This window comes from Limanda limanda, chromosome 5 (assembly GCF_963576545.1).
Source record: "Limanda limanda chromosome 5, fLimLim1.1, whole genome shotgun sequence".
NCBI lineage: Eukaryota > Metazoa > Chordata > Actinopteri > Pleuronectiformes > Pleuronectidae > Limanda > Limanda limanda.
Genome location: NC_083640.1, coordinates 21,973,214 through 21,987,019, shown reverse-complemented (window position 1 = coordinate 21,987,019; position 13,806 = coordinate 21,973,214). Strand labels below are relative to the sequence as shown.

The window sequence follows — 13,806 nt, the reverse complement described above, 5'->3', positions numbered from 1 at the left end:
CCTAATTCATCCTTGACCCGCCAACTCATCAGCCAATGAGAGCCTGCCATCTCACATACCCCCACAGCCATTGGTCTAGAACTGTCACGTGCCCCACCCCGACCTGTTCACTGACCCTCAGGACATCTCAATACTTTAACATGGTGTAGTTAGCTGGACATAAGTCATAACAAACACAGAGCAGTCAAACAGAACATAAACCTAAATACCAGTCCGTTACAATATTATCTGAGTTCTGGCTAAAACTTTTATGGAATGTTTTCTTTCTCCTCAGGAGAGACGCTGTCTAAATCGAATGCTTGCACCATGTCGTTGCTCAATGCCTGTAAACTGTCTGCGGTGTAGCCTAACCTAAACCAACTAACTCGACTTCGCACTACGTTACCCATGATTCATCGCACACGAATGTAGATCAAACAAGCAACATATTCCAAGTGTTTTTCTTCTCTGGCCAGTGTCTAGGCTCCGAACTGTAGTTGGGAGCCACTGTTACTGTTTCTCCCACTTTGTGGCCACAACACTGCCGATGACGCTGCCGCCTGCATGGAGCTCATGTTATGGAAGCTCAAAGAAAGTGGAAAACTGAAAAAGTGATGGAAATAAAACAAGAAACACTCTCTACACTGTTCAGACATGAAAAGACCGGAGCTGCAGTGCTGACCTACGTCTGAGGTCATCTCTGAAGGGCTGTTCATTTATTTAGTTGTTTTTTTTAGTTTGATTATATCCAATGATCTATGTTGATAACAGTATCCTGGATGACAAAGTCTGGATATCCGCCCATGTGTGATATAAACATTTTTGATGATGCTGTAGTGTGCCGTGAAAACCTGAAGCAGTGGGGTCATTTGTAATAATATCTAAGTAAAGGCACAAAACAAATCCCTTATGTCTTTTTTTTTTGTTTTTTTTTTTGTGTGTCCACAATCTTTTACCAGCCAATGAACATCGAGCCTTTAATGGTAAAGTGGCCTCAAAAAATAAAAGGGAGGAGCTATGCAAATTGAAACTCACCTTTGAGCAGTTCCACTAATTACTGATGAGACATGAGGGAGCAAAGGAGACATGTGCTCTTGTTGAGGAAAGTAAATTTGTGGTATTTGTAAATGCAGAGGATTCTTTCTCCTCTTTCACTACAAATGACCTCAAAAGTTTCAATTGAATACTGAACATATGGAGCTTTTACCGATCTTTATTCAACAGTGCGGTCAATCTACTTTTTACATGACATTTATAGTCTAAGTCGTGTCAGAAGTTGAGGATCACTGATGGCAAACGCACATCCAGGACATTGTGGGGACACAACGTGCCTCAGACTCGACATGAAAACCTGAGAACTGTCAGTGTTTCACCCGTCACCTCTTTGCAGACTGCGTTTCAAATCTTAAAGTCCATCACTCAGTCTTTTTCTTGCCTCTCCTGCCACAGCACATCCTAAAGCAGTAACGGCAGGTCCCGATGAAGAGGAGTGTGATGAGCAGGACGATGGCGAGGAAGATGGCCAGGACGTCCAGGCAGTGGTACTGGTACCAGGTCAGCTCATGAGCCTGGACCCTCAAGTGCTTGGCCCCCTTGTTTCTCATGGTGAACTCGATCCAGAACAAGGCCTCATCCAGGGGACTGGTGGGTCTGTCATGGTGGATACTGGACAGCCGCATGGCACTCTCCTTGTACCTGGATGAACATGGGGCGGTAATGCACATTTTATTGTTTTCTCACAATTATTTTTTCCAATGGGAGTGGTTTGAAATTTTAAAGAAGCTTTAAAGTCTTAAATTTGACTTGGTGGAAACCCTGATCAGAAAATGACCAAGTACCTTAGGGTTATTTAAAAGCCTAGAACCGACTAAGAGCAGATAAGGAAACTTACGATTTCTCTTTGATAACAGTATTGATCGCATCTCTCAGGTCCTCAGGCTTCATGAAGTTTAAGTCCACGGTAACTGCAGCTCCCTTGGCCTTCATGTGGGCCATGTTGTCTGGTTGGTCACCGAACAAGGGGATGCCCACCATTGGAACACCGTGGTAGATGGCCTCATAAATCCCATTGGTGCCACCATGGGTGATGAAGGCTCTGGTCTTGTGGTGACCTGATAAGATGCCAAAGATCATGAAACGTGCATCGCTTTTTCCAACCTTTTGCACAACGTACATTTCCCCTTAAAATTACTACCACATTCAATTTTATTCTTATGGAGCCAAATCACAATATATATCTCAATGCACTTTACATAGTAAGGTTGAAACCTTAAAAAGTTGCATTGACATTTCTTAAAAATATTGTAATAATTAACAACTAACTTATATTATATATGTCTTTTTTTGGAGAGGGAAAATCAAGTGCAAAATATTATACGAAACAAAGCATTACTCTGAACGAGTTTTTGACTGATCGTCAGACATCAAAAGATATAATTTTGTGCTTCAGGGGAGACTGATGGCACTTTTTCAACTATTTCAATATTTTTATCAATAAAATAATTGCCAGATTAATGGACAATGAAATAGTTACTGGTTGCAGCAGTATAGCTCTCCTATGATGGAGTGATACCACTTTGGCTGATTATTTCTGTGAATTGATCACAAAAAAACAGGAGTTTGATAAAACAGAACTACACAATAAATGAGCTCAATAAAAACTAAAATAGTCTTAAAACTTGCTTTGTAAAATCCCTCTACAAGACAAGGATTTGTTATTAATGTTCTCCTTCAGAGTCTTTACAACAAATTTGCCATGAGTCAAATTATGTGGACAAATGGCCCCTGGGCTATTGCCTCCTCTGCCCCATTGGAAGGTAGCCAGCCTAATAAATGTGAGAGGAAGCTGGCAGCAACACTGATTGTGTTCTAAAGTTACCTTTGTGCACCTTCTCTCCACTTTGCCCTTGTTGGTCCAAGTCCACTGAACAATGTTTGTTGCACCTGATAAATCGGAGCTGCATGCGCTCAGTGTATGTTTTGTGTTCACACTGGGAAAGTGACAAAGGAGAGTCTAAACAATCCATCATGTATTTAACCCCTGATTTGTGGGTCTGCTGTTGATGGACGCACAAAGCAAATCACAACGTGTATCAGGGAAATGGCCACAGCGTGAAAAATAGTCTTGAAATGTTGAACTTAAGGAAACAAAAGGATTACACTTTTGGAAAACATATTGTTTTCATTTATTCCGGCAGTGGAAATCCAAAGTTGTAGACTATATTACTACTCAGGGTAAATACCGTATTACCTGTTTGTATAAAACAGCTGTGACCTGGACTCCTGCCAATGTCAGCTGGACTTGGCTCCAACCGTCTTTCTTTTTAACACTGCAAATACTTTTCTGTTAATTTGCTGATGCCTGTTTAGATTTAGTGAGCTCAGTGACCTCTCAGCAGCTAATTTGTTCAGCTCATCGTTGTCAAAAAACAGCTTGGGTTTATAAGCTCTTAAAAAAATATGCATTTTAAGTTGAATTCATTTTGAATTTATAAAAAATTAACATTAAATAATGAGTTGATAAAGTGAAATGAAGAGAAAAGATAATATTGTGCTGGATAGCATCTTTCTTTAAAAATTAAAAGTCACGAAGCTTCTTACCCAGCAGGTCGTTCTGAGGGATCCAGTCATATATTCTGGTGTTATCACCAAGAGTCTCTGGTTTGTCTCCACTGTATCTCCACAGCACCTGTAGACACACATTTAGATGAACTGTTAGGTTTTTGTGGAACCACAGGCCTTCTCTTTGGCCTATATGTGTAGTCAAAAGCCTGAAAGCACATGTTCTCTTTGTTCCGGAGATCTACTAAAAAGCCAAGGAACTCAATCTCCCAGAATGCCGCATGTCCTTTTGTTCCGGGAACTTCACCCAGAGGTGTGAAAAAGCCACCAGGGTCAACTCCAATTGGTCACTCTGGCCCCATGACCTGTGATGTCACCGGGCCAATACAAGAACAGGACCCCAATTCTCTCTCTCTCCCACCAACCTACTAAGGAGGCAGGCGGCCAGCCTTTTCTCCTGCATCCCCGAGGAGAAAGCCAGGCTGCTCCAGCTACATCTCCTCTTCCCATCAAACGAGGGTGCAGCTTACAGCTCATCTCATCAAGGAAACGGCCTCTCAAACCAAGCTCTACAAACTCCAACAGCGACTCAATGTCCTGCAGGTAAGATTCGACCAGCATCTGAGCTGCACAGCTCAACAGAACCCAGAAGACTTCACACAACCAGCGAGACGAGTTCACAGAACTACGAACTGAACTACAACTCCATTTCCCCTTTCCAAGGACTGGTAACATAATCTGGGCTTAATAATGATACAAGACTTAGCAAGACTGTTTATTTGATTCTGTGCGGTGTTTATAAGTTTGATATATGTTGTGATATTGTTGTTTTAAGTTAAATGAAAGTTAATGATAGGTAGGCTCTTCACAGGCTTTCTCTCTCTGAATCTTTCATTATCTGATTAACATTTACACAGACACACGCAATTCTCTACACCTAGTTATCTCCTTCCCCACTTCAGAAGAAAAGGGGGGGGGGGGCTGCTATCTTTAGGGGGTTTGCGACCAATTTGCAAGCATGCTGAGGAAGGTGTGAACGTTTGGTCAACCACCATCTTGAGAGAACCCTGATTTACATACGCACACACACAATCACATACACATCTTTGTTTTGTTAATACTTTGTAAGTAATTTGTGTTTTTATACTTTATTATATTCACAATAAATGTTTTTCTTTCACAAATGTTCTTTCATTAATGTTGCATAAGTGAATTTTGCCAACCGCTACACTGTCCAGAACTCTATAACCTACACTGTTCATTATATAATCTTTAGTAGTAAATATTGAGATTTCTAATTGAACTAGATCTAAATGAGACTTATCTTAATCAATAAATTGGCTATCTTTTCATTCCTTTGAAGGGTGGTGCGCAGAGGTAACTTTAACCAATTTAAGTTATGATTTATATTAATATTTTAAATATTAATGTTTTATATTTTATTCTGATAACCAAATTTATTGAATGCCTAAAGGCACACCATTCTATGGTATCACTTTTTGAAGCATTATTGCACAACAGAACACAGGAACATTTTTCTCCACGGTATCTCCACAGCACCTGTAACCACACGTTTAGATGAACACAGGAAAATCTTTACATAATATACAGTGTCGATTTTATAATAATGAATAATCATATCATTATATAACTCCAGTATTTTGTTTTGCTGGAAAAGGGCCGATCCTTGGCGATTACCCCGACTTCTTTAGCTGTAATACAAAATCTCGCCAAATGTTTTAAATGTTTACATTTTGTATTCTCTTTTCCTTGTGTCCAGTCCCAATATCCCAATTAAACCATTAAAAATGCCAAATCATGCTTTTAACTATGACCCATTGTGTGTAACTTAATAAATCTGATCTCAATCTTTCAGAGTGATTTACACCTCTCCAGATAGTTGGTAGTCAAATCTATACTATTTGGACCTTTTGTGGGATCTGAGCGAGGGCCGAGGCGATCACGTTCGCCTTCTCTGCAGTGATGTTCTTGACCATGGATCCCAAAGTGAAGACCACGATGCCAGCGTCTCCTGAACTCTGCACAAATTCCTCCATATCCTGCAAGAAGAGAAAAGCCGTAGTATCCCAGTTCCAACCATACGTAACTTCCTGTACTCCTTGTAGCGGAGTTATTGGAATACTGTGGCGGTGTCATTTAAGATTAGTGGGCCTGTAACAATGGAGACAAAACTACCTCTGGCAAAGGTTTAGCAGGTTTGCAGTGGATCCCACCAACGTATTTGAAGTTTGGGAGGAATGGACGAGGGAATTCAAAATCCCAGTAGGTTCGAATCAACCAGAAGTCTGCTTTACTCATTGTCTGGCAGGCACTGGTCGGTTTCCCTGTCACAATGCAAAAGTATCATCAATCATTCAGGTGCCGGCTAATTTTCAAAGTCAAAGCAATTAAACAAACAGAGGAAAGTAGGGTCCAATTAAAATAACTTAGCTGCTCACCTTGAATTTCGGAGTAATATGCATCTACTTTTTTCCAATAAATGTTGTTCAAAATGATGTCATTGATTAAATAGAAGGCATAGTTCAACACTCTCTCTGAGAAGTCCATCTTGTCTGTCAGTTTGCTCATAACAGCGGGGACAAAGGACGGTGGAGCAGGTAGCTGACCACAGTGTCTCTCCCAGTTATTCACAAAGCTGAAGCGCAGAGAGAAAACCAGAGGGATGCCCAAAATCTCTGCTGTCAAGTCACTGCCGGCGTAGACGGGGTCAGCCAGGAGAAGGTCATATTTTCCTTCCTTCAGCTTCTTCATGACGGTGTCTGATTTCAGCACTCCGTCCAAATACCTCAAAGTATACTGCAGGTTGACCGCCATCAGATCAATAAACTTCATGTACATCTGCAAGGTGTTCATTTGATCCATCTCATACATGGTGAATTGAAGAAAGTCGTCAAAAAACGTCTCCATCTCCTTCAGTGGGAGTGATACTTCGAAGTTTTCGTACTGAAAGCGAGAAGAAATACTGGTGTTCATGAACAGAGTCATGCTCGGAGCCAGGACGGTGACCTGGTGTCCTCTGTCCATCAGAGCCTCCAGCACAGGCTTCATGTTAATCCAGTGGCTGCCCTCAGTGTACCACACCAGAATGTTCCCTCCATTCGCCGTCCGAGTGGCACAAAGTGCCAGAAGCACACAAACAAAGAGGTGCTGCCTCTGCTCCATAGTGGCTGTGTGTCACGAAGAAAAGCTGCTGGATCCTTTTATATTGTGCTCCTTGGTAAACAATTATTAACTTCACAGAGCTTGGGTCTGGGTCATAGTTCCACTTGATGCATTAGATAACAGACGCACCTTAAACAAATGGTCCGAGGTGAAAGGTAGCGGCAAATATCAAGAATAACCTCTACAAATAGAGGTAAAAAGTCAAAACAGACTCCAGAACGCCCGGCTCTTGCTGTCAGCTGGACGAGATGCTGTGAAATAATGGATAATGACTTCTGCTAAATGGGCATGGACACAATTGCATAATCTGAGGAAGTTGTGAAAGCGTTTGTTGCCTGCAGAAGAATTCCCCCGGCACACTGTTGAAGTGCTAGTCAAAACATGTCCATAGAAGGGAAATGATTGTATGTTGTAGGTTAAAGATTGTTGGTCTGTTAGCATTCAAAATGCAGACAGATTATCATTAAAATGAACAAAATTCAAAAGAAGCTGTATCTTCACCACTATTCCCTTAAAGTGAAGTATTCCTACATTAGGGTCATGGCTCAAGGGACAGTGGGTCAGTCCAGTTCCAGACTGGGCAGATTGTCATGAACTTATGTACAAACAAACATGGATCCTTTATCGTCCCATAACTTTTTTACCTTTTGTGAAATATCACATTCAAACTATTTGAAGGATTAACATGAAATTTGTCAGTGGTTCCCTGGAGACTTCTAATGATATAATCCTTGGTCTAGAAATACAAGAAGATCAAACATTGCACTTATCTAAGAATATATCTCAACATGTCCCCAAAATGTAGATTCTTCCCGATGTTCCTGGTTCCCAGGTGACAAATGACTCTCTTGGGCTCCTTTTCCGAGTGGTTTTCACGTAGAGAACAACCAAAGCCTTTCAATCGGACTGCGTCGTCTTGCTCACTGAACTGAAACACAAATGAACGGTGGATATTTCCCATGATCCCCGGCTTCCTGAACAAACAAATCCACCAAATTCCAATAAGAATCCTGCAAATTTAAAATGTTTCCTGGCTCAATATTGAAGATAAACGCTGGTTTTAAGTGACTTTTTTAACGATCTACATTTCAGTATCACTCTTCAACTTGCTGGAGTTGATTTGGACAATTAAACTGCGACTATCGGTCAGTTCCACGCTTCTCGTACCCACTCACCAAAGTTACGTAGAGCAAGAACAGACAGGGTGAGGAGTGGAGAGGCTCCACTATCATGAACCTTTTCTCTTCAACAAGTCATGAACCATCAAACAAGCGCTGGAACTGATCTTGAGGGTAAAGAATTAGCATTGTGTTGCTTTAAATCCAGTGCTGCTAGCATGGATGTTGTTTTCCTTTTAGAGATGTATCGTGCAGCAGAATGAAGCAGCTGATTTCAGAAATCTGCTCAGGCCAGGGCGCTCAGCTTTGCATGAATATTTAGGAGGCGGGGGTTTTGTGGTCCGTGCCTTTAGGAATCGATGGCGCAGAGGCCCGCGTTGTTCTCGGGGAAATGTCAGGTCCAACTGTTTGGACGTCTGAAATCTTAACTCTGGGTACTTTAGGCCCCTCATTAACATTGTAGATTCCCTTTTGACACCGGATTCAGGAGCGTCTGGAAAAACAATACGCATTTGAATACTGAATTCAATGCCCTGCTGAGGGAGCTGGTGGCCATTCAGAGTGTGTTAAGTGAGCGCTGCTCCGTCCTCAGACCTCCGCTGGCGGAGCCGAGGACGCATGCGAGGAGCTGCTGTGAGAGTGTCCCACACAAAATTGATTATGATGGTGAATTTTGCCCTTGTGCTTAATTTTCTCAGGAATCCAACCATCCTCACCTCCCTCTCCACATTCCTGCTGCCTACTCGCAATCCTTCCTTCCCTCCTTCCTTCCTTCCTTCCTTCCTTCCTTCTCGCTCTGTCTTCCCACCACAGGGTGAGGGTTACAGCGCATTGCTTTTTGAAGTAGACATTTGCATAATCAGATTAGAATGCTTGATTGTCAGTGGGCTCCCCCATCAGAGGGTGCTCCAGAGAAGAGAGGGTGCTGTCCAGCCCAACAATGGGGGACTCCCCTCCTCTCTCTCTCTCTCTCTGTCTCTCCCTCTCCTCTCTCCCTCCCTGCACCTGCATCCCACCCACCAACCCACAGCGCACTGCGGGTCAGCTGCGGCGGCAGTCCACACTGGGACTTGGAGCCGCATTGGGGTTAAAGGGAGAGAGCGAGAGAGACAGAGAGGAGAGGCAAAGAGGGAGGAGGGGGCTCGAGTGCATGACGGGAGTGGGAGGGCAGGGGTTGAGCTAAGATATTTAAACATGCAGAGTGTGAATTGGCTTTAAGGGGATAAAGAGCTCAGGGCCTATCAGTTGGCACCCAACTCCAGAAATTCTTTTTCATGGGCGCCTCACCCGGGAGAGCGAGGGGCTGCCTGCACTGATCTGGCCCATTGTGATAACGGATTCAGACAGTGTGTTAGACGCTGATAAGGAAATGTGCTCTCAATAGACGATTACCCACATACTTGGGAGAGAATAGTCAATCAGGCAAATACACTTGGTCGAGGGAAAGAGAAGCGTACAGATTTATTATTATTTTCATCGTGGCGTTTCATAATCCTGCTCGAAAGCCGAGGTCAGAGTAATGCTCATTCTGTGATTGGGCGATTTCTGTAAATAAGGTGTATCAGCAAAATGCATTTCACAGCCCGGCTGCTTGTTTGCAAGAAGCCGTCATGTGCACTTCCTCTACTGTTTCATAAGGCGCCTGAACAATCGAGCGCGAGGGCGTTTGACTTACACAGAAACATCTCACACATGAAGAAATAAACCGTTTTTAATATTGCTTCTCATATTACCAGGCAATTTCGCTATTTATAACCACAGTAGTTTTATTTAGTATTTCAGTTGCCTGTGAAATTGCAGAATTCACCGTGAAATTGCAGAAGTGGTAAATAGCTCTTAAATTCATGTTGTGTGAGAGGAAGGCTGCTGCTGCTGCTGCTGCTGCTGCTGCTGCTGCTGCTGCTGCTGCTGCTGCTGCTGCACAGTCGCTGTCCCAGCACCGTAATATTTATCTGGTATTTCTGCAGCGTTACAAAGAGTCACCTGTCGGTTCCCACAGGCCTCCAGTCAGTGTGGCCAGCTGCCCTCTGCTCCGTTTACACACCATTAGCCAGAGTTTAACGGCCGGGGTGACAGCGCCCAAAACCGTCCCTGTGTTTGCTCTTCAGCTCAGTCGGTTGCAGCTTTTTTCGCCCGCACATTTTCTACAGTGACAAAAGACGATTAGGCGAGTAAACGTCTGACCTGGGTTTAAATGGCAGGCAAACACGGAGACGGCTGCAAAACAAAACCGCTGAAATCGGAACCTGAGCTAAAAACAAACAGTTTATCCATCATTTTGATGATTGACAGAAAAATGAAGCAGTAACTATTATTTGTTATTGATTAATGTTTTTAATATGAAACCTGCAGCCAGAAACGTGGGATTGATGTTTGACAGCAAACTTTCATTTGGAGAAATACATGAAATATTAAATAGTGTTTTTAATCAGTTAAGATCGGGTCTTTTCTCTGTCGACCATCATCATCAATGCTTTTATTTAATCTCAGATTATTTTTATTCCCTGATTTCATCATAACAGATACACGTAGCTTAATAATCGTAATAATAATTGTTTGTTATATCAGTTACTTCTAACATGTCCCTTTAGGTTCTGGGACGTTATTAAAGGCATTCATCAGTATTTTAATTTGGAACCTAATTGGAACTATATCAAATTTTCATCCTTGTCTTTTATCAGTGTATATAAAAAGCATTTAACACAACAAGATTGATCGAATGGATTTGAGTTTTTAGACGGATGATAAGAATTTATTAGAAATGAATCGCTGAATCCTGTTACTTCTGTTGGGTCTTTGCATGCGATGTCTTAATAAACTGAGAGCAGCAGCAGCAGCAACACACTGACCAGCTTCCTCAACTCCATCTGCGTGTTGGTCAACTGGTCAGTGTTTGACTTCGGAATGACCTCTGACCTCAGGGGTCACAAGTTAAGCTGTCATTTTCAGCGCTCTTCACTCAGGCCTGTGGTCAAAGGACGGAGCGCTGCGGCCAGCTTGTGTCCACACGGTCATCACAGGACGTTTGTAGGTTTGTTGACCACGAACAAAGAGCGTTTGTTCTGACGCTGAAGCTTCACTCTTAAATTCACGTCAGTCGTGTGAAATAGTATCACTGTAGTCTGATGCTGGGCCTGGGTTCCTCACTACTCACTGTTTTCAAAATAAAGGTCGGATGCTGCTGTACTTATCATACTAAAACATTTTATTTAGGAAATGATAGCAAAGTGCTTCTCCAAAGATTTATAGATCAATAGATATTAATTTATTTGCTTGTTTTTATTTTTTACTTAAGCTTTCTCACCACCATTAAAATGTGGTTTGCCCCTCCAGATATAAAAGCACAGTCTCTGAACTATTTCGTGAAATAACGTCTTCGTTCTAATGAGAGAACGATGTGAATGAAAAGATTCAGGAAGGTTCTTTTATTAACAAATCATTTAATAAATAAATAGTTGAAATAAATAACATAATGTATATTCACAAGAAACCAGAATAACTTACAAAAGAGGTATCAGAAGATCATTAGCACACTCTTCACAGTAGACAATCAATTCATAATCTTTGGCCATATGACATGTGCATTTCACAAAAAAAACAAAAACTCAAACGTTAAGAGGTGTAATTGAGAAGATGTGCGGTCAATTATATAAATACTGAAGGAGGATTGTCAGTTTGACTTCAGTCCAATCCTAAACACCACAAATCAACCAGCACTGAACACGGTTGTAGACAAATATGAGAGAAAGAGGAAAAGTCCTTCTGGGAAGTGAATCTTCAGACGTCACATAACCTTGATAATTGAAAAGGGGTCAGATTTAGTCTTCTCAAGAAAAAAAGAAAAAACCCAGCATGTCGATTTAAATAAAAGTGCCCTTGGCTTTTTGAGATGATTGCAGCCTGGAGAATTGGCTGAGCCATTATCTGTTCCAATGCCTCGTTGAATCTATTGCTTTAAATGAGAAACTCCTTAATCCCCTCCATTTTCCTCATTGGCAAAACATCCTCTTATTGCAAAACTAACAAGGAATATTAACATGGAGACATGAAGGGAATATTGTACATCCAGGGTTTACACATCCATGCAGAATACAAATTCAATTTTCACCTGCAAATCACATCGTTACACCGACCAGCGAGGAGGCTGCCACATTTGGAGTCCACCAACAAAAAATAAATCACACAGTATTGCATCTTCTGACACACGAGTCACACACAGGTGACAGATGGGGACAAAAAAGAGCTGTGGGAAGGGACCAGATCAGTTTTTAGACCCAGGAAAAGGGTCAGAGTTCACTCAGGAGGTTTATTCTTTATCTTCTGGATGTGTTCCTACCAGGCCTCCGTGCTGTCACAGCTGGATCCTGGTGACGGAGCTTCGGTGTCACTGGTCAGGTTCCAGGTGTGCGGAGGTGACTGCAGCTGCTCCATGTTTCCTTTGAGGAAGGTGAGCAGGGTGTTGGGGGAGTGGCTGGCCGGCTGACCGCTCTGGCTCTCCAGCAGCTGCACCAGGAAGTTGATGTAGCGCATGGCCAGACGCAGGATCTCGTTCTTGCTCAGCTTCTTCTCCGGCGGATGAGTGGGGATGAGCTTGCGGAGCTCGGCGAAGGCGGTGTTGACGTTGTGCTGGCGCCAGCGCTCCCTCGTGTTGGTGAACACCTTCCTGGTCATGGTGCTGAGTGGAGCTGCAACGATTAATCCAATGACAGAAAATTAATTGACAATCGAATGATGGATTCAGTCGTTAAGGTTTTCTGCTCGACTGTCGTAAAAAAACAAGATATTTAAAGAGGTCAGCAGCGGCATTTTCCTCCACTATTTGATTTCTACATTTTATACACGATGACCTGAGAGACTGACAGTTAATCAATAATAAAAATAAACCGACTACAAGGTGGAATTTCAGATAATTTGACACTTCTGAAAACACAAGTTTCTTACACAAACAGTAGTAATTTATATAAAATAATTTCTGAATATACAACAATGTTTATCAGATTTAAACATTTAAAATGTATCTTTCTGCAAAATAAAATCATGTTTTTTGGGCCCATACCAGGTCTTTATTTTGAATGTAGATTTATTGGAAGTTGAAAACCAAATTATATATATGATGATAATTATAATGATAACGTTAGTTCTTATTATAATCAGCTTTTATTTAACCAGACATAATTATTATTAAACCTCCATATCCTGCATTCACACGCAGTGTATGAACCTATAATGCTTTAAAATGTATTTATAAGCAGATGTATTTTCAAATGTATTCGTTTCACTAACTCGTCCTGTTGATATAAAATGACAAATCATAAATCACGGGTATAAAAATATGTAATAAATATTCGCAGGAGCGGTTTGAATTACTGAATTATCGATATGATCAACAATTTGTGTGTGTGTACGGCTCATAAATGGTAAAAAGGAAGAGGGATGTTACAGTATAATGTGAGTGAATTAGAGTAATAGAGACTTTCTGGTTAGATTAATGCTGATGTACAAAAAAAATACCTGTTTGAATTATTAATGCAGTCTCTCGTATAAACACACATTATTTATTTACTATAGCACGACAGCTGCAAAGAGAACACTTGTATTACATCCTCCTTTTGATTAATTATTTACGTGACCTGAGTGGAAACATGTGGCCTCAAGGGGAAATAATCCTTCACTTTGATATAAACATACACACACACACATATATATATTTGCATTGACATTTAAAGCGCACATATGTCTCACCTGTGTTGTGTTTGCAGAAAGGTAGAGAAATGTCAGTCGCAGCGTCGGCAGGTCATCAGCGTCCAGGGTGTGTTAATGTCCACTCAGCTGCGTCTCCTCATTCCCACTGATGGATCCTTATGAGCGAGAGGGAAGGAGCGGGTGAGAGAGAGAGAGAGAGAGAGAGAGAGAGAGAGAGAGAGAGAGAGAGGGAGGGATGGAGGGAGGGATGAGAGTTAGGGGG

The 13,806-nt window shown here is 41.8% G+C and overlaps 2 protein-coding genes across 2 annotated transcripts; both read right to left on the bottom strand.

Annotated features, from left to right (window-relative positions):
• Positions 1-1,176: 1,176 nt before the first annotated feature.
• On the bottom strand, positions 1,177-6,957 carry LOC133002024 (UDP-glucuronosyltransferase 2A2-like). The gene is made up of 6 exons (XM_061071754.1): positions 6,000-6,957; positions 5,737-5,885; positions 5,469-5,600; positions 3,580-3,667; positions 1,871-2,090; positions 1,177-1,674 (listed from the first exon to the last, which is right to left on the bottom strand). The coding sequence occupies exons 1-6, from the start codon at positions 6,721-6,723 to the stop codon at positions 1,395-1,397; spliced, it is 1,593 nt and encodes a 530-aa protein (XP_060927737.1). The 5' UTR covers positions 6,724-6,957; the 3' UTR covers positions 1,177-1,394.
• Positions 6,958-12,173: 5,216 nt separating this feature from the next.
• tal2 (T-cell acute lymphocytic leukemia 2) lies at positions 12,174-12,512 on the bottom strand. Its single transcript, XM_061072404.1, has one exon. It carries the CDS (start codon positions 12,510-12,512, stop codon positions 12,174-12,176), a length of 339 nt encoding a protein of 112 aa, XP_060928387.1.
• Positions 12,513-13,806: the final 1,294 nt, after the last annotated feature.

Bases quoted from the DNA above. Each gene is read 5' to 3' on its own strand.
- LOC133002024 (XM_061071754.1), bottom strand. From the start codon at position 6,723: ATGGAGCAGAGGCAGCACCTCTTTGTTTGTGTGCTTCTGGCACTTTGT. The intron at 5,601-5,736 runs GTAGTTTTGTCT...CTCTTCTTGCAG, and splicing joins CTGCTAAACCTTTGCCAGAG to GATATGGAGGAATTTGTGCA. The intron at 1,675-1,870 runs GTAAGTTTCCTT...ATGTTCATCCAG, and splicing joins ACTGTTATCAAAGAGAAATC to GTACAAGGAGAGTGCCATGC.
- tal2 (XM_061072404.1), bottom strand. From the start codon at position 12,512: ATGACCAGGAAGGTGTTCACCAACACGAGGGAGCGCTGGCGCCAGCAC.